General features: G+C 37.7%; 1 protein-coding gene across 1 annotated transcript in view; it reads right to left on the bottom strand.

Annotated features, from left to right (window-relative positions):
* Positions 1–25,216, bottom strand: part of LOC119507128 (calcium-binding protein 39-like) — a 128,775-nt gene that overhangs the window by 64,577 nt on the left and 38,982 nt on the right. Inside the window, exon 4 of the mRNA XM_037800231.1 lies at positions 23,872–24,015. Coding sequence (XP_037656159.1) covers positions 23,872–24,015 — 144 coding nt within the window. The remainder of the gene's footprint in view (positions 1–23,871; positions 24,016–25,216) is intronic.

Below are 25,216 nucleotides of genomic sequence, written 5' to 3'. Positions count from 1 at the left end.
TCTGAAAGCAGCAAGAGAGAAGCAATTCACCACTTACAAGGGAAACAGCATAAGACTAAGCACTGAATACTCAGCAGCCACCATGGAGGCAATAAGACAGTGGCATGACATATTTAAAATCTGAGAGAAAATTGCCAACCAAAAATTCTTTATCCAGCAAAGCTCTCCTTCAAATTTGAGGGAGAACTTAAATTTTTCACAGACAAACAAATGCTGAGAGAATTTGCTAACAAGAGACCTGCCCTACTTGAGATAATAAAGGGAGCCCTACCAATAAAGAAACAAAGAAAGGAGAGAGAGGTATGGAGAAAGTTTCAGAACCAAAGAGATTTAGTAAGAGTACATTAAAGGACATTAAGAGAGAGGGGGGAAAAATATATCTGACAAACATAAACCAAATGACTGATTCAAAAAATGCCTTCATAGTAATAACATTGAATGTAAACAGATTAAACTCTCTCCAATTAAAAGACAGATTGGCAGAATGGATTAAAAAATATGAACCATCAATATGTTGCATACAAGAGACTCATCTTAGACACAGGGACACAAAGAAATTGAAAGTGAACGGATGGAAAAAAATATTTCACGCAAGCTACAGCCAAAAGAAAGCAGAAGTAGAAATATTAATCTCAGATAAAATAGACTTTAAATGCAAGGATGTTATGAGACACAAAGAAGGCCACTACATACTAATAAAAGGGACAATTCAAGAAGAAATAACAACCATAAATGTCTATGCACCCAATCAAGGTGCCCCAAAGTAGATGAGACAAATATTGGCAAAACTAAAGGAAGCAACAGACGCTTCCACAATAATTGTGGGAGACTTCAATACATCACTCTCTCCTACAGATGAAGCAATGAGACAGAAGACCAATAAGGATATTGAAAACTTAAACAATTTGATAAATGAATTTGAATTAACAGACATATATAGAACATTATATCCCAAATCACCAGGACACACATTCTTCTCTAGTGCACATGGAACTTTCTCCAGAATAGATCATATGCTGTGACATTAAAACCAGCCTCAATAAATTTAGAAATTTGAAATTATTCAAAGCACATTCTCTGACCACAATGGAATACAACTAGAAGTCAATAATCATCAGAGACTTAGAAAAATCACAAATACCTGGAGGTTAAACAACACACTCCTAAACAATCAGTGGGTTTAAGAAGAAATAGCAAGAAATATTGTTAAAAATAGAGATGAATGAAAATGAGAACACAACATATCAAAACCTATGAGATACAGCAAAAGCGGTACTGAGGAGGGAAATGTATAAATCTAAGTGCACACATTAAAAAGGAAGAAAGAGCTAAAATCAAAAAACTAATGGAGCAACTGAAGAAGCTAGAAAATGAACAGCAATCTAATCCTAAATCAAGTAGAAGAAAAGAAGTAACAAGGATTAAAGCAGAAATAAACGACATAGAGAACAGAAAAACAATACAGAGAATAAACAATACCAAAAGTTGGTTCTTTGAGAGGATCAACAAGATTGACAAGCCCCTAGCTAGACTGACAAAATTAAAAAGAGAGAAGACCCAAACAAACAAAATAACAAATGAGAAAGACAACATTACTATGGATCCTGAAGAAATTAAAAAAAATTATAAGAGGATACTATGGGTCGAGGCGGGGCAAGATGGCAGATTGGTGAGCTGTATGTTTTAGTTACTCCTCTAGGAAAGCAGGTAGGAAGCCAGGAACTGCGTGGACTGGATACCACAGAGCAATCTGACTTTGGGCATACTTCACACAACACTCATGAAAACGTGGAACTGCTGAGATCAGCGAAATCTGTAAGTTTTTGCGGCCAGGGGACCTGCACCCCTCCCTGCCAGGCTCAGTCCCGTGGGAGGAGGGGCCATCAGTGCTGGGGAGGAGAAGGGAGAACTGCAGTGGCAGCCCTTATCGGAAACTCATTCTACTGATCCAAACTCCAACCATAGACGGAGACCAGACACCAGAGAATCTGAGAGCAGCCAGCCCAGCAGAGAGGAGACAGGCATAGAAAAAAAAACAACATGAAAAACTCCAAAATAAAAGCAGAGGATTTTTGGAGTTCTGGTGAACATAGAAAGGGGGAAGGGCAGAGCTCAGGCCCTGAGGTTCATATGCAAATCCCGAAGGAAAACTGATCTCTCTGACCTCTGGATCTTTCCTTAATGACCCTAATTGCTTTGTCTTTCAGCATTTCAATAATCCATTAGATCTGTGAGGAGGGTCCTTTTTTTTTTTTTAATCGTTTTTTTCTTTTTCTAAAACAATTACTCTAAGAAGCCCAATACAGAAAGCCTCAAAGACTTGCAATTTGGGCAGGTCAAGACAAGAGCAGAACTAAGAGAGCTCTGAGACAAAAGGCAATAATCCAGTGGCTGAGAAAATTCACTAAACACCATAACTTCCCAAGAAAAGGGGGGTGTCCACTCACAGCCATCATCCTGGTGGACAGGAAACACTCCTGCCCATCGCCAGCCCCATAGCCCAGACCTGCCCCAGACAACCCAGTGTGACGGAAGGGCTTCCAATAACAGGCACACACCACAAAACTGGGTGTGGACATTAGCCTTCCCTGTACCTTCAGCTGGTTGTCCCAGAGTTGGAAGGTTGAGTAGTGTGAATTAACAAAGCCCCATTCAGCCATCATTTCAGCAGACTGGGAGCCTCCCTACACAGCCCAGCAGCCCAGAACCACCCTGGGGGGATGGCACTCACCTGTGACATAGCACAGTCATCCCTCAACAGAGGACCAGGGGGTGCACGGCCTGGAAGAGGGACCCACTCGCAAGTCTCAGGAGCCATACGGCAATGCCAAGGACTTGTGGGTCAGTGGCAGAGACAAACTGTGGCAGGACTGAACTGAAGGATTAGACTATTGCAGCAGCTTTAAAACTCCAGGAACACCAGGGAGATTTGATTGCTAGAGCCACCCCTCCTCCCTGACTGCCCAGACACACGCCCCACACACACAGGGAGGGCAACACCAACTACACACGCAAGCTTGGTACACCAGTTGGACCCCACAAGACTCACTCCCCCACTCACCACAAAGGCAAAGCAGGGGAGAACTGGCTTGTGGAGAACAGGTGGCTTGTGGATGCCACCTGCTGGTTAGTTAGAGAAAGTGTACTCCACGAAGCTGTAGATCTGATAAATTAGAGATAAGGACTTCAATGGTCTACAAATCCTAAAAGAACCCTATAAAGTTAAGCAAATGCCAAGAGACCAAAAACAACAGAAAATTATAAAGCATATGAAAAAAACAGACAATATGGATAACCCAAGCCCAAGCACCCATATCAAAAGATCAGAAGAGACACAGCTCCTAGAGCAACTACTCAAAGAACTAAAGATGAACAATGAGACCATAGTATGGGATATAAAGGATATCAAGAAGAACCTAGAAGAGCATAAAGAAGACATTGCAAGACTAAATAAAAAAATGGATGATCTTATGGAAATTAAAGAAACTGTTGACCAAATTAAAAAGATTCTGGATACTCACAGTACAAGACTAGAGGAAGTTGAACAATGAATCAGTGACCTGGAAGATGACAGAATGGAAAATAAAAGCACAAAAGAAAGATTGGGGAAAAAAATCGAGAAAATTGAAACTGACCTCAGGGATATGACAGATACTATAAAATGTCCAAATATAAGACTCATTGGTGTTCCAGAAGGGGAAGAAAAGGGTAAAGGTCTAGGAAGAGTATTCAAAGAAATTCTTGGGGAAAACTTCCCAAATCTTCTAAACAACATGAATACACAAATCATAAATGCCCAGCGAACTCCAAATAGAATAAATCTAAATAAACCCACTCCGAGACATATTCTGATCACACTGTCAAACACGGACGAGAAGGAGCAAGTTCTGAAAGCAGCAAGAGAAAAGCAATTCACCACATACAAAGAAAACAGCATAAGACTAAGTAGTGACTACTCAGCAGCAACCATGGAGGCGAGAAGGCAGTGGCATGATATATTCAAAATTCTGAGTGAGAAAAATTTCCAACCAAGGACACTTTATCCAGCAAAGCTCTCCTTCAAATTTGAGGGAGAGCTTAAATTTTTCACAGACAAACAAATGCTGAGAGAATTTGCTAACAACAGACCTGCCCTACTGGAGATACTCAAGGGAGCCCTACAGACAGAGAAACAAATAAAGGACAGAGAGACTTGGAGAAAGGTTCAGTATTAAAGAGATTCAGTATGGGTACATTAAAGGATATTCATAGAGAGAGAGGAAAAATATATATGACAAACATAAACCAAAGGATAAGATGGTTAATTCAAGAAATGCCTTCATAGTTATAACATTGAATTTAAATGGATTAAACTCCCCAATAAAAAGATATAGATTTGCATAATGGTTTAAAAAAATGAACCATCAATATGTTGCATACAAGAGACTCATCTTAGACACAGGGACACAAAGAAATTGAAAGTGAAAGGATGGAAAAAAATATTTCATGCAAGCTACAGCCAAAAGAAAGCAGGTGCAGCAATATTAATCTCAGATAAAATAGACTTTAAATGCAGGGATGTTTTGAGAGACAAAGAAGGCCACTACGTACTAATAAAAGGGGCAATTCAGCAAGAAGAAATAACAATCATGAATGTCTATCCACCCAATCAAGGTGCCACAAAATACATGAGAGAAACACTGGTAAAACTAAAGGAAGCAATTGATGTTTCCACAATAATTGTGGGAGACTTCAACACATCACTCTCTCCTATAGACAGATCAACCAGACAGAAGACCAATAAGGAAACTGAAAACCTAAACAATCTGATAAATGAATTAGATTTAACAGACATATATAGAACATTACATCCCAAATCACCAGAATACACATACTTCTCTAGTGCTCACGGGACTTTCTCCAGAATAGATCATATGCTGGGACATAAAACAAGCCTCAATAAATTTAAAAAGATTGAAATTATCCAAAGCACATTCTCTGACCACAATGGAATACAATTAGAAGTCAATAACCATCAGAGACTTAGAAAATTCACAAATACCTGGAGGTTAAACAACACACTCCTAAACAATCAGTGGGTTAAAGAGGAAATAGCAAGAGAAATTGCTATATAGAGACGAATGAAAATGAGAACACAACATACCAAAACCTATGGGATGCAGCAAAAGTGGTACTGAGGGGGAAATTCATAGCACCAAACGCATATATTAAAAAGGAAGAAAGAGCCAAAATCAAAGAACCAATGGATCAACTGAAGAAGCTAGAAAATGAACAGGAAACCAATCCTAAACCAAGCACAAGAAAAGAAATAACAAGGATTAAAGCAGAAATAAATGACATAGAGAACAAAAAAACAATAGAGAGGATAAATATCACCAAAGTTGGTTCTTTGAGAAGATCAACAAGATTGGCAAGCCCATAGCTAGACTGACAAAATCAAAAAGAGAGAAGACCCATATAAACAAAATAATGAATGAAAAAGGTGACATAACTGCAGATCCCGAAGAAATTAAAAAAAATTATAAGAGGATACTATGAACAAGTGTATCGCAACAAACTGGATAATGTAGAGGAAATGGACAATTCCCTGGAAACATATGAACAACCTAGACTGACCAGAGGAGAAATAGAAGACCTCAACCAACCCATCACAAGCAAAGAGATCCAATCAGTCATCAAAAATCTTCCCACAAACAAATGCCCAGGGCCAGATGGCTTCACAGGGGAATTCTACCAAATTTTCCAGAAAGAACTGACACAAATCTTACTTAAACTCTTTCAAAACATTGAGGAAAATGGAACACTACCTAACTCATTTTATGAAGCTAACATCAATCTAATACCAAAACCAGGCAAAGATGCCACAAAAAAGGAAAACTACCCGCCAATCTCCCTAATGAATATAGATGCAAAAATCCTCAACAAAATACTTGCAAATCAAATCCAAAGACACACTGAAAAAATCATACACCATGACCAAGTGGGGTTCATTCCAGGCATGCAAGGGTGGTTCAACATAAGAAAATCAATCAATGTATTACAACACATTAACAATTCAAAAGGGAAAAATCAAATGATCATCTCAATAGATGCTGAAAAAAGCATTTCACAAAATCTAACATCCATTTTTGATAAAAACACTTCAAAAGGTAGGAATTGAAGGAAACTTCCTCAATACGATAAACAGCATATATGAAAAACCCACAGCCAGCACAGTACTCAATGGTGAGAGACTGAAAGCCTTCCCTCTAAGATCAGGAACAAGACAAGGATGCCCACTGTCACCACTGTTATTCAACACTGTGCTGGAAGTGCTAGCCAGGGCAATCCGGCAAGACAAAGAAATAAAAGGCATCCAAATTGGAAAAGAAGAAGTAAAACTGTCATTGTTTGCAGATGATATGTTCTTATATCTGGAAAACCCTGAGAAATCGGCGATACAGCTACTAGAGCTAATAAATTTAGCAAAGTAGCAGGATACAAGATTAATGCACATAAGTCAGTAATGTTTCTATATGCTAGAAATGAACAAACTGAAGAGACACTCGAGAAAAAGATACCATTTTCAATAGCAACTAAAAAAATCAAGTACCTGGGAATAAACTTAACCAAAGATGTAAAAGACCTATACAAAGAAAACTACATAACTCTACTAAAAGAAATAGAAAGGGACCTTAAAACATGGAAAAATATCCCATGTTCATGGATAGGAAGGCTAAATGTCATTAAGATGTCACTTCTACCCAAACTCATCTACAGATTCAATGCAATCCCAATCAAAATTCCAACAACCTACTTTGCAGACTTGGAAAAGCTAGTTATCAAATTTATTTGGAAAGGGAAGATGCCTCGAATTGCTAAAAACACTCTAAAAAAGAAAAACCATGTGGGAGGACTTACACTCCCTGATTTTGAAGCTTATTATAAAGCCGCAGTTGTCAAAAGAGCATGGTACTGGCACAAAAATAGACATATAGATCAATGGAATTGAACTGATAATTCGGAGATAGACCCCCAGATCTATGGCTGACTGATCTTTGATAAGGCCCCCAAAGTCACTGAACTGGGTCATAATGGTTTTGTCAACAAATGGGGCTGGGAGAGTTGGATATCCGCATCCAAAAGAATGAAAGAGGACCCCTACCTCACACCCTCCACAAAAATTAACTCAAAATGGACAAAAGATCTCGATATATAAGAAAGTACCATAAAACTCGTAGAAGATAATGTAGAAAAACATCTTCAAGACCTTGTATTAGGCGGCCACTTCCTAGACTTTACACCCAAAGCACAAGCAACAAAAGAAAAAATAGATAAATGGGAACTCCTCAAGCTTAGAAGTTTTTGCACCTCAAAGGAATTTCTCAAAGTGGTAAAGAAGCAGCCAACTCAATGGGAAAAAAATTTTGGAAACCATGTATATGACAAAAGACTGATACCTTGCATATATAAAGAAATCCTACAACTCAATGACAATAGTACAGAGAGCCCAATTATAAAATGGGCAAAAGATATGAAAAGACAGTTCTCTGAAGAGGAAATACAAATGGCCAAGAAACACATGAAAAAATATTCAGCTTCACTAGCTATTAGAGAGATGCAAATTAAGACCACAATGAGATACCATCTAACACCGGTTACAATGGCTGCCACTAAACAAACAGGAAACTACAAATGCTGGAGGGGATGTGGAGAAATTGGAACTCTTATTCATTGTTGGTGGGACTGTATAATGGTTCAGCCACTCTGGAAGTCAGTATGGCAGTTCCTTAGAAAACTAGATATAGAGTTACCGTTCGATCCAGCGATTGCACTTCTCGGTATATACCCGGAAGATCGGAAAGCAGTGACATGAACAGGTATCTGCATGCCCATGTTCATAGCAGCATTATTCACAATTGCCAAGAGATGGAAACAACCCAAATGTCCTTCAACAGACGAGTGGATAAATAAGATGCGGTATATATACACGATGGAATACTACATGGCTGTAAGAAGGAATGATCTCGTGAAACATATGACAACATGGATGAACCTTGAAGACACAATGCTGAGCGAAATGAGCCAGGCACAAAAAGAGAAATATTATATGCTACCACTAATGTGAACTTTGAAAAATATAAAACAAATGGTTTATAATGTAGAATGTAGGCGAACTAGCAATAGAGAGCAATTAAGGAAGGGGGAGCAATAATCCAAGAAGAACAGATAAGCTATTTAACGTTCTGGGAATGCCCAGGAATGACTATGGTCTGCTAATTTCTGGTGGGTATGGTAGGAACAAGTTCACAGAAATGTTGTTATATTAGGTAACTTTCTTGGGGTAGAGTAGGAACATGTTGGAAGTTAAACAGTTATCTTAGGTTAGTTGTCTTTTTCTTACTCCCTTGTTATGGTCTCTTTGAAATGTTCTTTTATTGCATTTTTTTTTTAATTTTCTTATTTTTCAAACAGTTGATTTAAAAAAGAAAAAAGTTAAAGAAAAAAACAACAACAAGGAAAAAATATGTAGAGTCCCCTTGAGGAGCCTGTGGAGAATGCAGGGGTATTGGCCTACCCCACCTCAATGGTTGCTAACATGACCACAGACATAGGGGACTGGTGGTTTGATGGGTTGAGCCCTCTACCACAGGATTTACCCTTGGGAAGACGGTTGCTGCAAAGGAGAGGCTAGGCCTCCCTATGGTTGTGCCTAAGAGCCTCCTCCCGAATGCCTCTTTGTTGCTCAGATGTGGCCCTCTCTCTCTAGCTAAGCCAACTTGAAAGGTGAAATCACTGCCCTCCCTCTACGTGGGATCAGACACCCAGGGGAGTGAATCTCCCTGGCAGTGTGGAATATGACTCCCGGGGAGCAATGTCGACCCGGCATCGTGGGAGGGAGAACATCTTCTTGACCAAAAGGGGGATGTGAAAGGAAATGAAATAAGCTTCAGTGGCAGAGAGATTCCAAAAGGAGCCGAGAGGTCACTCTAGTGGGCACTCTTATGCACAATTTAGACAACCCTTTTTAGGTTCTACAGAATTGGGGTAGCTGGTGGTGGATACCTGAAACTATCAAACTACAACCCAGAACCCATGAATCTTGAAGACAATTGTATAAAAATGCTGCTTATGAGGGGTGACAATGGGATTGGGAAAGCCATAAGGACCACACTCCACTTTGTCTAGTTTATGGATGGATGAGTAGAAAAATAGGGGAAGGAAACAAACAAACAAACAGACAAAGGTACCCAGTGTTCTTTTTACTTCAATTGCTCTTTTTCACTTTAATTATTATTCTTGTTATTTTTGTGTGTGTGCTAATGAAGGTGTCAGAGATTGTTTTAGGTGATGAATGTACAACTATGTAATGGTACTGTGAACAATCGAATGTACGATTTGTTTTGTATGACTGCGTGGTATGTGAATATATCTCAATAAAATGAAGATCCAAAAAAAAAAAAGAGGATACTATGAACAACAAACTAGATAATGTAGAGGAAATTGACAATTTCCTGGAAACACATGAACAACCCAGACTGAGCAGAGAAGAAATAGAAGACCTCAACCAACCAACCAGAAGCAAAGAGATCCAATCAGCCATCAAAAAGCTTCCCACAAATAAATGCCCAGGGCCAGATGGCGTTAAAAGGTAGGAAATGAAGGAAAATTCCTCAATATGAAAACAGCTTATATGAAAAACCCACAGCCAGCATAGTACTCAATAGCGAGAGGCTGAAAAGCCTTCCTTCTAAGATCAGGGACGAGACAAGGATGCCTGCTGTTATTCAACACTGTGCTGGAAGTGCTAGCCAGGGCAATCCGGCAAGACAAAGAAATAAAAGGCATCCAAATTGGAAAAGAAGAAGTAAAACTGTCATTGTTTGCAGATGATATGATCTTATATCTGGAAAACCCTGAGAAATCGACGATACAGCTACTAGAGCTAATAAATTTAGCAAAGTAGCAGGATACAAGATTAATGCACATAAGTCAGTAATGTTTCTATATGCTAGAAATGAACAAACTGAAGAGATACTCAAGAAAAAGATTCCATTTTCAACAGCAACTAAAAAAATCAAGTACCTAGGAATAAATTTAACCAAAGATGTAAAAGACCTATACAAAAAAACTATATAACTTTACTAAAAGAAATAGAAAGAGACCTAAAAAGATGGGAAAATATTCCTTGTTCATAGATAGGAAGGCTAAATGTCATTAAGATGACAATTCTACCCGAACTGATCTACAGATTCAATGCAATCCCTACCAAAATTCCAACAACCTACTTTGCAGACTTGGAAAAGCTAGTTATCAAATTTATTTGGAAAGGGAAGATGCCTCAAATTGCTGAAAATGAAACATTCTAAAAAAGAAAAACGAAGTGGGAGGACTTACACTCCCTAATTTTGAAGCTTATTATAAAGCCACAGTAGTCAAAACAGCATGGTACTGGCACAAAGATAGACATATTGATCAACAGAATCAAACTGAGACTTTGGAGATAGACCCCCAGATCTACGGTTGACTGATCTTTGATAAGGCCCCCAAAGCCAATGAACTGGGACATAACAGTCTTTTCAACAAATGGGGCTGGGAGAGTTGGATATCCATATCCAAAAGAATGAAAGAGGACCCCTACCTCACCCCCTACACAAAAATTAACTCAAAATGGATGAAAGATCTCAATATAAAAGAAAGTACCATAAAACTCCTAGAAGATAATGTAGGAAAACATCTTCAAGACCTTGTATTAGGCGGCCACTTCCTAGACTTTACACCCAAAGCACAAGCAACAAAAGAGAAAATAGATAAATGGGAACTCCTCAAGCTTAGAAGTTTCTGCACCTCAAAGGAATTTCTCAAAAAGGTAAAGAGGCAGCCAACTCAATGGGAAAAAATATTTGGAAACCATGTATCTGATAAAAGAGTGATATCTTGCATATACAAAGAAATCCTACAACTCAATGACAATAGCACAGACAGCCCAATTATAAAATGGGCAAAAGATATGAAAAGCAGTTCTCTGAAGAGGAATTACAAATGTCCAAAAATACATGAAAAAATGTTCAGCCTCACTAGCTATTAGGGAGATGCAAATTAAGACCACAATGAGATACCATCTCACACCAATTAGAATGGCTGCCATTAAACAAACAGGTTATTCAACATTCCTTAGAAAACTAGTTCCTTAGAAAACTACATATAGAGTTACCCTTAGATCCAGCAATTGCACTTCTCGGTATATATCCGGAAGACATCTGCACGCCAATGTTCATAGCAGTATTGTTCACAATTTACAAGAGATGGAAAGAACCCAAATGTCCTTCAACAGATGAGTGGATAAACAAAATGTGGTAAATACACACAATGGAATACTATGTCGCAGTAAGATAGAATGATGTCATGAAACATATGACAACATGGATGAACCTTGAAGGCATAATGCTGAGTGAAATAAGCCAGGCACAAAAAGAGAAATATTATATGTTACCACTAATGCGAGCACTGAAAAATGTAAAATAAATGGTTTATAATGTAGAATGTAGGGGACCTAGCGATAGATAGCAAATAGTGAAGGGGGAATGATAACCTAATAAGAACAGATAAGTTATCGTGGGTAAATTTAACATTCTGAAAGTGCTCAGGAATGACTAAGGTTTGTTAATTTCTGGTGGATATGATGGCAACAAGTTCACAGAAATGTAGTTATGGTAGGTAATCAGTTTTTCTTATTCCTTTGCTCGGTTATAGTCTGTATATTTTCTTGGGGTAGGGTAGGAACATCTGGGAAGTAATGTAGTTATTTTAGGTTATTTGTTTTCTCTTATTCTTTTGCTTTGGTTTTGTTTGAAATTTTTGTTGTTGTCTGTTTTTCTTATTTTTTTGATAAAGTTAATTTTAAAAAACGAAAAATACATGCAGAGCATCCCTGAGGAGCTGGGGGAAATGCAGAGGTGTTGGGCTTCCTCACCTGGATGGTTGCTGATGTTTTCACAAACATTGAGCACTGATGGCTTGATGTGCCAAACCCTCTATCATGGGACTTGCCCTTAAGAAGCCTGTTACTGCAAAGGAGAGGCTAGGTCTGCCTGCAGTTGTGCCTAAGAGCCTCCTCCCGAATGCCTCTTTGTTGCTCAGATGTGGCCCTCTCTCTCTAGCTAAGCCAACTTGGCAGGTGAAATCACTGCCCTCCTCCCTACGTGGGATCTGACTCCCAGAGGTGTAATTCTCCCTGGCAATGTAGAATATGACTCCTGGGGAGAAATCTGCACCTGGCATTGTGGGATGGAGAACATCTTCTTGACCAAACGGGGGATGTGAAATGAAATGAAATAAAGTTTCAGTAGCTGACAGATTCCAAATGGAGTCAAGAGGTCACTCTGCTGGGCACTCTTACATACAATATAGATAACTCTTTTTAGGTTTTAATGAATTGGAACAACTAGTAGTAAATATCTGAAACTATCAAACTACAACCCAGTAGCCTTGAAGCTTGAAGACGAATGTGTAACAATGTAGCTTTCAAGCTGTGACAATGTGATTGTGAAAGCCTTGTGGATCACAATTCCCTTTATCCAGTGTATGGATGAATGAGTAGAAAAATGGGGACAAAAAACTAAAGGAAAAATAGGGCAGGATGGGGCGGGGGGGACGATTTGGGTGTTCTTTTTTTACTCTTACTTTTTTATTCTTATTTTCACTTTTTCTGGTACAGGGAAAATGTTCAAAAAATAGATTGAGGTGATGAATGAACAACTATATGATGGTAATGTGAACAATTGATTGTATACCTTGGATGACTGTATGGTGTATGAATAAATCTTAATAAAAAAAGAAAAACACTCAAATATGTGCATGATAGGTAAAATTTACTACAGTGTTCACAATAGTTAGGAGGATGGGATTACACTTCTTTCCCTTTTAAAAAAATCTATTGTTTAATGTTTCTGGAGGATGATTTATTACTCTTATATCAAAGAAAAATATTAGAAAGGAAAAAGTGTTTTGGGGCTAGTTTTCATAGCAAAATACATTTTGAAAAATAATATTTCTAAACAAGTAATAAAAGTGAGCAGTACTAAGTGACATCAGTAAAATGACAGGGTTAGCAGAACAGCCATCTCTAAATGGACACATCAAAAACACAAGCAGAACTGTCAGAACTAATTCATCAGACCTTTGGAACATAATTGAAGGTTTACAGCAAACTTGTTAATGATGAATCAAGTAAAAGGCAACATTTTTGTCTTTTTTTTTTTGAAAAAAATCCTGGCATTCAAGGAAATCTCTGTCAAAACTAGCTGAACACAAACTAAAGGAAAAGAAACTTCAGTAGTCACACATGACAAGGTATATAGTCTTCACAAAAAGAGCCTGGAAAAGTTACTAAACAGACACTCAAGCAAGCAAACACTGTGGGTGGGTGTTCCAGTTTGCTAATGCTGCCGGAATGCAAAACACCAGAGATGGATTGGCTTTTATAAAAGGGGGCTTATTTGGTTACACAGTTACAGTCTTAAGGCCATAAAGTGTCCAAGGTAATGCATCAGCAATTGGGTACCTTCACTGGAGTATGGCCAATGGCATCCAGAAAAGCTCTTTTAGCTGGGAAGGCACGTGGCTGGTGTCTGCTCCAAGTTCTGGTTTCAAAATGGCTTTCTCCCAGGACGTTCCTCTCTAGGCTTCAGCTTCTCTCCAAAATGTCACTCTTAGTTGCTCTTAGAGCATTTGTCCTCTCTCAGCTTCTCCGGAGCAAAAGTATGCTTTCCAAGGCCATCTCCAAAGTGTCTCTGTAAGCTGAAGCTCCTCTCTCAGTTCTAGTGCATTCTTCAAAGTGTCCCTCTTGGCTGTAGCAGCTGGCTCCTTCTGTCTGATCTTACATACTGCCCCAGTGAACTAATCAAGGCCCATGCTGAATGGGTAGGGCCACACCTTCATGGAAACTATTCAATCAGAGCCATCACCCACAGTTGGGTGGGGCGCATCTCCATGGAAACACTCAAAGAATTACAATCTAATTAACACTGATAGATCTGCCCACACAAGATTACATAAAAGATAATGGTGTTTGGGGGGACAAAATACATTCAAACTGGCACAGTGGGGGAAAATCTGATTTCCAGAGCTGTGACATATTTGAATGTCCAATCTAAAACAAAAAAAAAATTACAAAGTACACCCAGAAACAGGAAAGTACAGCCCATTCAAAGAAAAAATAAATTGACAGAAACCATCCTTGAGGAAACCCAGACACCGGACTTACTAAACAAAAACTTTAAATCAACTGTCTTAAGTATGTTCACAGAGCTAAAGTAAAGCCTGGACAAAGAACTAAAGGAAACAAGGGAAGCAATGTACAAACAAAATGAGAATACCAATAAAAAGAGAGAAAATATAAAAAGAAACCAGGAGGAGAGCTAAGATGGCGGCATAGAAAGGAGTGGAAGCTAGTTAGTCTCCCTGGGAATAACTAATAAACAACCACTAATAATTAGTAAATAATCTGGAATAACTGCGGGGGGACAAATGTGACTGTCCACTCATTGTACACCAACCTGAACTGGGAGAAATGCCAGAGATCACAGCATAAAATCTCCAAGTAAAAACTGCGGATCCAAGCCGAGAGCCCCCTTCCCTCCATGGCCCAAGCTGCAAAGCCTCATGGTGCTAGAGAGCAGCTCTCTCTGTGCAAGTGAATACAGCTAGCTGAGCTCCAACTGGGGTTTTAATTAACAAACATGGACTGCTTGATACAAGCAACGAATCCCCAACAAGCAGACAGAGGCTTTGGGTGAAGACTGACCCTGGAGACCTGGAGGGTGGCCGCAGACTGGCGCTGAAGGGGGCTTTCTGTCCCTGTTTCAGCTCAGTGGAGAAAGCCTCAGCCATTTTCATTTACCAGTGCTCTGACTCAGACAAGGGTGGAGATATTACAGGTGGAGAGAAACCTTTTGAATGCTAATAATCTCTCCCTAGGGGTCTATCTTCCCTAAGAGGAAAGAGGTGGAGCCCAGCTCTACTACCTGCCTTCCATTCAGAACCAGATCCCAGAGCCTGGGGGAAAACAGTCTCAGGCCACACCTCCTTACCCCAGTCTGGAGCTACAGGCTGACAGGAGTCACCTGCTGGGCAGAAAAGCACAGTGACCTGAGGCCTCATAGGGTGTTCCAATTTTCTAAGACACACCCTCAAGGAAACTGGATACTGAATAGGTCTTCCTTCTGGGACAGGAGCCCATTTTGGCCTGGGAAAACCTGACTGGGGTAACCAAGGAAGCCAGATGCCTAAACAACAGAAAACTACAACCAACACTAAGAAAAACGACGTTATGGCCCAGTCAAAAGAACAAATTTACACTTCAACTGAGATACAGGAATTTAAACAACTAATACTAAGTCAGTTTAAAAAGTTTAGGGAAGATATGGCAAAAGAGATGAATCATATAATGAAAACACTGGGTGTACATAAGGTAGAAACTGAAAGTTTGAAAAACTAACTGGCAGAATCTAATGGAAATGAAAGCCACAACACAACAGATGAAAGACACAATGGAAACATACAACAGCAGATCCCAAGAGGCAGAAGAAAACACTCAGGAACTGGAGAACAAGGCACCTGAACTTCTACATACAAAAGAACAGAGAGAGAAAATAATGGAAAAATACGAGCAATGTCTCCGGGAACTTAAGGACAAAACTAAATGCAGCAATGTACATGTCACTGGCATCCCAGAAGGGAAAGAGAAGGGAAAAGGGGCAGAAGCAATAATAGAGGAAATAATGAAAATTTCCCAACTCTTATGAAAGACATAAAATTACAGATCCAAAAAGCACAGCGTACTCCAAACAGAATAGATCAGAATAGGTCGATACCAAGACACTTAATAATCAGATTATCAAACATCAAAGATACAGAGAATCCTGAAAGCAAGAGAAAAGCAATCCATCATATACAAAGGAAGCTTGATAAGACTGTGGATTTCTCAATAGAAACCATGGAGGCAAGAAGGAAGTGGGGTTTATATATATATTTAAGATACTGAAAGAGAAAAACTGCCAACCAAGAATCCTATATCCGGCAAAACCATCCTTCAAATATGAGGGACAGTTTAAAATACTCTCTGACAAACAGACAATGAGAGAGTTTGTGAACAAGATACCTGCACTACAGGAAATAGTAAATGGAGCACTACAGACAGATAGGAAAAGACAGGAGTGAGAGGTTTGGAATACAGTTTTGGGAGACAGTAGCACAGCAATGTAAGTACACTGAACAAAGATGACTGTGAATATGGTTGAAAGAGGAAGGTTGGGACCATGTGGGACACCAGAACAAAAGACGAACGATAAAGACTGGGACTGTGTAACTCAGGGAAACCTAGGATGCTCAATGATTGTAAGAAAAGTTACAAATATGTTTTTACATGAGGTAGAACAAATGAATGTCAACATTTCAAGGTGTTAAAAATAGGGTGGGATAGGGGGTAAAATACAATCAGTGCAAACTAGAGAATATAATTAAGGGGAACATTGTATTATGCTTCCTTTAATATAACAAAGGCAATATACCAAAGCTAAATGCATATGGGGGAGAGGGGGAGGGGGGAAGGGTATGGTACTCCTGGCATTGGTGATGTTGTCTGACTCTTTATTTTACTTTAGATTAATGCTATCTTTCCTTTTGTTGCTTTCTAGCTGTCATGTTTGTTTGTTTGTTTGTTTTTCTATCTCTCTTTCACTTTTCTTTTTCTTTCATCTCTCTGCCTTCTCTGACTCTTCCTCCTTCTTTGTGGAAGAAATGGAGATGTCCTTATATAGATAGTGGCGATGGTGCTGAATACATAAATACATGACTATATAGGGAACCAACGATTGTTTACTTAGGATGGAATGTATGGTGTGTGAACAAAATCATCTTAAAAGAAATGGGCTGATGAGGAAACCTTGAGGGCACTATATTGAGTGAAATAAGACAGACACATGAAGGCAAATATTGCAGGGTCTCAATGATATGAACTAATTATAATATGTAAACTCATAGACATGAAATATAAGTTACCAGGATATAGAATGAGACATGAAATATAAGTTACCAGGATATAGAATGAGGCTAAAGAATGGGGCATGGTTGCTTATTATGAGCAGAATGTTCAACTAGGGTGAACTTAAACATTGGAAATGGACGGGGTGATGGTGTAACATGTTGTGAGAATAACTAACAGTGCTGAAAGGTGTGTGAAGGTGGTGGAAAGGGTAAGCTCAGAGTCACATATGTCACCAGAAGGAAAGGTGTAGGTTAAAAGATGGGAATGTATGAAATAATGAATCTGGTGGTGGATAATGTATGTGATTAACTATACAAATATTAGAAATCTCTCTCATAAAGTAGAACAAATGTATGACACTATAACTTGAAGTTAATAATAGAGAGGCATATGGGAAAAAATATATACCTATTGCAAACTATATACTACAGTTAGTAGTATTTTAACATTGTTTCATCAATAGTAACAAATGTGCTATATCAAAACTATGAATCAATAATGGAGGGGGAGTGGTTAGGGGTATGGGAGGATTGGAGTTTCCTTTTTTGTCTTTATTTCTTTTCTGGAGTAATTAAAATGTTCTAACAATTGAAAAAAATTAATTGTGGTGATGGAGGCACAGCTGTATGATGGTACCATGGGCAATTGATTGTACACTTTGGATCTTTGGGTAGTTGTATGGTATTTGAACAATCTCAATAAAATATGTGTGTGTGTATATTATATATATATATAGATAGATATACACACATATATTATACACACACACACACACACACAAAAGAAACCAGTTAGAAATTATGGAGGTGAAAAGTATAATAAATGAAATGAAAAACTCACCAGAAGGGTTCAACCACAGATTTGAGCAGGCAGAAGAAAGAATCAGCAAACATGAAGATGAATCAATTGAAATTATCCAGTCTGAGGAGCAGAAAGAAAAGTGAACAGATCCTAAGGGACCTGTAGGAAACCATCAAGCTGAGCAACATAAGTATTATCTGAGTCGCAGAAGGAGTGGAGAGAGAGAAAGGGGCAGAAAGAATATTTGAAAAAATAACTCCTGAAATTTCCCAAATTTGATAAAAGTAATGAATATACACACTCAAGGAGCTTAATGAACTCCAGGGAGGATGAACTCAGAAAGATCCAAACTGAGACACATTATTGCCCAAGAGTTGAAAGACAAAGACAATGAGAGAATCTTGAAAGCAGGAAGGGAGAAGCACCCCACTGGTCATGTAAAAGGAATCCTCAGTACAGCTAACAGCTGATCTCTCATTAGAAACCATGGATTCCAGAACGGGGTGGGATGGCAAATTTAAAGTGCCAAAAAACCAAAAACTGTCATCCAAGAATTCTATTTCTGGCAAAAGCATCCCTGAAGAATGAAGGAGAAATAAAGGCTTTCTTGGATAAACAAAAGGTAAGTACTTTAGATACTGGCAGACCTGCCCTACAAGAAATGCTAAAGGGAGTCCTGCAGGCTGAAATTAAAAGACACTAGACAGTAACTCGAAGCCATATCTAGAAATAAAGAACAGTGGTAAAGGTAACTACATAGGCAAATATAAAAGTCAGTATTACTGCACTTCAGGCTTGTAACTCCTTTTTTCCTATATGATTTAAAAGGCAAATGCATAAAAATTATAAATCTATGTTAGTAAACACAATCTAAAAAAATGTAATCTGTGACAATAACAATATAAAGAGCAAAGGACAGAGATGTACAGGAGCAGTGTTTGTATACTATTGAAAATAAGTTGGTATTATACAAAGTAGGTTGTATAAGTTTAAGATGGTAATTGTAATACCTGGATAACCACTAAGAAAATAATTTTAAATATGAAGAAAAGGAAATAAGGAAATCAAAATGATATAATACAAAAAATCAACTAAATACAATAAAGGTAGTAATGGAGGAATTGAGAAACAAAAAACATATAAGTCATATAGAAGACAAATAGCAAGATGGCAGAAATCCTTCCTTATAGTAATTACTTTAAATATAAATGGTTAAAATCTCCAACTAAAAGGCAGATGTTGGCAGAATGGATTAGATACAAAGACACAAAGAGGTTGAAAGTAAAAGAATGGAAAAGATATTTCATGCAAATAGTAACCAAAAGGATATTAATTACCATGCAAAATAGATTTTAAGTAAAAAAGTTTATAAAAGACAAAGAAGTACTTATATATTGATAAAAGGTTCAAGCCATCAAGAAGATATCACAAGTAGAGGCATATGTGCACCTAACAACAGAGCCCCAAAATACATAAAAATTGACAGAATTGAAGGGAGAAAATAGATAATTCCACAATAACTGTTGGAGACTTCAATAGCCCACTTTGAATAATGGATTGAACAAACAGACAGAAAATCAATAAGGAAACAAAGGACTTGAACACCACTATAAACCAATTAGATCTAACAAACATATACAGAACACTATGAAATAACAGCAGCAGAATATACATTATTCTCAGTGCACACGGAACATTCACAAGGAATAGAATATATATTAGGCCACCAAAAGTTATATTAAATTTAAGAAGACTGAAATCATACAAAGTATCTTATCCAATCGCAATGGAATGAAGGTAGAAGTTAATAACAGAAAAACTAGAACACCCACAAATATGTGGAAATTAACACTGTTTTAACCAATGGATCAAAGAAGAAATCACAAGGGAAAATATCTTGAGATGAATGAAAATGAAAACACAGCATACTAAAACTAAGAGGATGCAATGAAACCAATGCTCAGAGGGAAATTTACAGCTGTAACACCTACATTAAAAAAAAGAAGAAAGATCTTAAATCAACAGCATAACTATACACCTTACAGAACTTGGAAAAGAAGAGCAAACTAAACCCAAAGCTAGAAGGAGGACAGAAATAATAAAGATTAGAATGGCAATAAATGAAATAGAGAATAGAAAAATGATAGAGAAAATCAATGAAACCAAAAGTTGGTTCTTTAAAAATAGCAACAAAAATATTTAGCTAGGTTGACTAAGAAAAAAAGAGAGATGCCTCAAATTACAAAAATCAAAAACAAAAGAGGAGACATTACTGTTGACTTTACAGATATAAAAAGGATTATAAGAGAATATTATGAACAATTATATGCCAACAAATTGGATAACCTAAATGAAATGGACAAATACCTGGAAACATACATATTACTGAAAATGAATAAAGAAGAAATAGACAATTTGAATAGAACTATAATAAGTAAGGAGAGTGAATAAGTAACAAAAAAAGTTCCAACAAAGAAAAGCCCAGGACTAAAGGGCTTCACTGTTGAATTCTACCAGACATTTAAGGAATAATTAACACAAACCCTTCTCAAATTCTTCCAAAAAAATTTTTAGAGAACACTTTCTAACTCATTCTATGAAGTTAGCATTACCCTGGTCTGAAACCCAGACACAGACCATACTGGTTTGTAAAACTACAGACCATCCCTTACTAATGCAGATGCAAAAATCCTCAACAAAATACTAGCAAACTGAATTCAACAGCACATTAAAAGGATTAGACACCATGACCAAGTGATATTTATCCCAGGAATGCAAGGGTGGTTCAACATAAGACAACCAATCAATAACACGTTACTAGAAAGATGAGGGGTGGGGGCTGGAGAGGATAGACCAAATGATCATCTCAACTACGATAAAAAAAGCATTTGACTAAATCCAAGGCCCATTAAAGATAAAAACACTCAGGACACTAGGAATAGAAGGGAACTTCCTAAACATGATAAAGAGCATTTATGAAAAACCCACAGCTAACATCATACTTAATGGTGAAAGAGTTTCCTTGTAAGATCAGGAACAAGACAAAGATGTCCACTTTCACTACTTCTATTCAACATAGTACTGGGAATTCTACCCAGGGCAATTAGATAAGAAAAAAGCAATAAAAGGCATCCAAATTTGAAAGGAAGGTGTAAAGCTCTCTGTTCATAGATGACATGATCTTACTTCTAGAAAATTCTATAGGATCGAAAAATAATAAACTGTTAGAGGTAGTGAAGCAATTTAGCAAAGTTGCAGGATACAAAGTCAACATGCAAAAATCAGCTGTATTTCTACACACTAGCAATGAGCAACCTGAAAAGGAAATTAAGAAAACAGTCCCATTTATAATAGCATCAAAAAGAATACAATATTTATGAATTAATTTAACCAAGGAGGTATAAGTCTTGTACATTGAAAACTATGAAATGTTGCTGAAAGAAACTAAAGAAGACCTAAGTAAATGGAAAGACATCCTGTGTTCATGGACTGGAAAACTTAATATTGGTAAGAGAACAGTATCACCCAAAGCAATATATAGTTCCCCTGCAATCCCCATCAAAATTCCACAACTTTTTTTTCAGAAATAGAAAAATCCATCCTAAAACTCACATTGAATTTCAAGGGACCCAGAATATTCAATATAATCTTGACAAAAAAGAACAAAGTTGGAGGACTCACACTTCCAGATTACAAGACTGCAAAGGTACAGTAATCCAACTTAGTGGTACTGGCACAAGGTTAGACATATACACCAACAGAATAGAAATGAAAGCACATCAATAATCCCTCACATCTATGGTCAATTGATTTTCGAAAAGGGTGCTGTGATGGTTAGGTTTATGTGTCAACTTAGCCAGGTGATGGTGCCCAGGTGTCTGGCCAAGCAAGCACTGCTTAACCATTACTGCAAGCACATTTGTGGCTGATTAATAAACCAGAAGGCTAGTTTATTAAGTCACCAGTCAATTGACTGCATCTGTGGCTCATTACATCAACGAAGTGCATTACTTCAGCAATGAGAGAATTCATTCAGCTGGATTTAATCCAATCAGTTGAAGACTTTTAAGGGAGAAGAGAGAGAACTTTCACTTCTTCAGCTAGCCAGCCTTTCCTGGGAAGTTCATCAAAGACCTTCATCGAAGTTGCCAGCTCACTGCCTGCCCTACAGAATTTGGACTCATGCATCCTGCCCTATGGAATCTGGACTCATGCATCCCTATGGTTGTGTGAGATAGTTTTTATAAAATCTCATATTTACAGATATCTCCTATTGGTTCTGTTTCCCTAGAGAACCCTAACTAATACAGGTGCCAATGCCAATCAACAGAAAAGAACAATCTCTTCAACACATCGTGTTGGGAAAACTGGATATACACATGCAAAAGAATGAAACTGAACCCTTACCTTACACCATGTACAAAAATTCAGTCAAAGTGGATCAAAGACCTAAATTTAAGAAGTAAAACTATGAAACCCCTAGAAGAAAACACAAGGGACAATCTTCATGACCTTGGATTTGGCAATGGATTCTTAGGTACGATACTAAAAGTTCAGACAACAAAGGGAAAAAACATTGATAAATTGGACTTCATTAAAATTAAAAAAAACTTCTGAGCATTAAAGGACATTCTTAAGAGTATGAAAAGACAACCCCACAGAATGGGAGAAAATATTTATAACTATATATCTGATTGGGGTTTAATATCTAAAATACATAAAGAACTCCTATAACTTAACAACAAAGAAGACAAACAACCCAGTTTAAAAATGAGTGAAGGACTTGAATAGACATTTCTCCAAAGAAGATATATAAATGGCCAATAAGCACATGGAAAGATGCTCAATATCATTAGTCATTAGGGAAATGTAAATCTAATCTACAATTAGATAGCCCTTCACACCTACTAAGATGGCTATATTACAAATGAAGAATGGAAAATAACATGTGCTATCTAGGATGTGGAGAAATTGGAACCCAAATTCATTGCTGATGGAAAGTCAATATGGCGTATCTGATGTAGAAAACAGTTTGGCATTTCCTCAAAATGTTAAACAGAATTACCATATATACTAGCAACTCCATGCTTAGGTATCCACCCAAATCCATTGAAAACAGGGACTCAGACACATGTACATCAATATTTATAGCAGCGCTCTATTCAGCCTAATGGTGGAAACAACCCATGTGTCCATCAATGGATGAATGGATAAACAAAATATGGAACATACATGGAATGGAATGCTATTCAGCTATAAAAAGGAATGAAGTTCTGATACATGTTATGACGTGGGTGAACCTTGCAAATATCATGCTAAGTGAAACAAGCCAGACACAAATGAACAAGTATTGTATGATCCCAATTACATGGACTATCTAGAAGAGGCAAATTCATGGAGATAGAAAGTCCATGAGAGGTTACCAGGGGCTGGGGAAAGAGGGAATGGGGAGTTACTGTTCAATGGGTACAGAGTTTCTGTTTGGGGTGATGAAAAAAATTTTGGAAAAAGGTGGTAGCGATGGTAGCACAACATTGTATATGTAAGTAATGCCACTGAATCGTACACTTAAAATGGTTTAAAAGGCAAATTTTACGTTAAATATATTTATCACAATAAGAAAGATAATATTATGAACAACTTAATCCCAATAAAAAAAGAGTGAGTGGTACCATGGTGTTTCTTCAGTGCTTCACTTAAAGTCCAAAGAGACAGTGATTGGCGGAGAGCAAAGGATTCACACTCTGACCTGCAGGGTTTGGATTTGGGTACAACCACAGATTTTCTTAGTAACTTTAGGGAAAATAGGATTACCTATTTTCTCAGTGAGAAAAATGAAAATACTTGGAGATGTGAACTAGTTAGCAAACAAGCTCTTTAGAAACAAATGGGAATTCAGTAAAATGACTCTAAAATTACCTAGGTCATGCAAGAAATTTTTTTTTTCTAATTTTTTCTCAAGTCTGAAAGAGAGTATAAAAGAGTTCCATTTAAACCTGGAAAAAAAAATACCCACAACTTTATTTCTGTAGCCGGCACTGTACCTTAAAGACATGAAAGGCCTCAAACTGAATGTTGGGACTCTTGTCGCGAAGAAGGTTCATCATCAGTTTCAGGTTCTCCGGTTTGCTGATATACTTGGTCATAATGGCAAAGTTGTGCCGGTCGAGTACCAGTTCCCCGAGCAGCTACGGGAAAATACAAAAGCAAATCTGTGATTGGTCCGAGTCGCTTTATCCAAAATATAACTCACTCCTCAGCGGAAAACGAAATATGCATGTTGATAAGAATGTTGGCATTAAAAACAATAATTTGAGAGTCCCTTAAGCACACCTTAAAGCACAGGCATAACAACACTAGCTCAAGTTATTTTATTTTAAGTGTTTCATACTGTTTTGCTAAAGTCAGTGCTTAGTGCATTCCTGAATCTTGTAGTTTTTTTTTTTTTTTCCAGCCAGTTATTGCAGCTCACCAAGAGCTAGCCATAACTGCATCATTTACTTTATCTTATTTCCCGTGAATGTATTGCAACTCTGGCATTCGGGTAGGATAGGAAAACCAAAACTGACCCTACAATTAAACCTCACTTACTGGAATAAATGTACTCTAGCAATTTACTGGAAAGATGGTTTGTGTCAGTCAACTCTTACCTTCCCTTGGATTTGTCTTACAAAACCTGAGATATAGCCAGAAAAAAATCAATCATTGGCCCTGAATCTATATGAAGTATAATAAGTATAGTAATTTTTTATTAAAAAATTACAGCAAAATATTTTCTCTTAACAAATTACTAGTTCCTAAACTGTGGCATTACTCCAAAACAGGAAATAAATTACAAACCAACAAAATACCAAGAGTGAGAATAGTTGAAGACTCTGGCAGCATAACAATGTATTAGTTGTCTACCTCATATTGGTGGCAATTTCTAAAGCTTCAGCAACCAGGCAAATATTTTCACCTCCTGAAACACAGCCTAACATAATTTCATGTATAAGATATATTTATTTTTCAATTCTCCCTACTTATTCTGGACATCTCAGGATGTATAACCATAATACATTTATAGACAGTTAAGAAACCTTGGATGGAAAGAGAAGGTACGTCAAGCTGAGGGCTAGCTCTCTATCCCAACAATCTCCAGCAACAGAATTTCAAATGTGTGTGTCTGCTCTGTGTATATGTGTGTGTGTGTATCTGGCTGCCAATAAACAACCAGCCTGCCTATGATGCATCTTTTGTCCATTTAACAAATAAGAAGTACACACCTTAAGGTTATTTTAGTGCACAAAAACAAGGTTTGTTAAACCTGAAAAAATAATGACCACTGTTGGACGTCAGCTGGTCATCAGTTTTTCATCCCATAAGGATAGTGTCTGTGGGTTTCAACTG

This window comes from Choloepus didactylus, chromosome 12 (genome assembly GCF_015220235.1).
Source record: "Choloepus didactylus isolate mChoDid1 chromosome 12, mChoDid1.pri, whole genome shotgun sequence".
NCBI classification, from domain to species: Eukaryota; Metazoa; Chordata; class Mammalia; order Pilosa; family Megalonychidae; genus Choloepus; species Choloepus didactylus.
The sequence above is the reverse complement of the archived record's forward strand: the minus strand, read 5'-3'. Positions and strand labels throughout refer to the sequence as shown.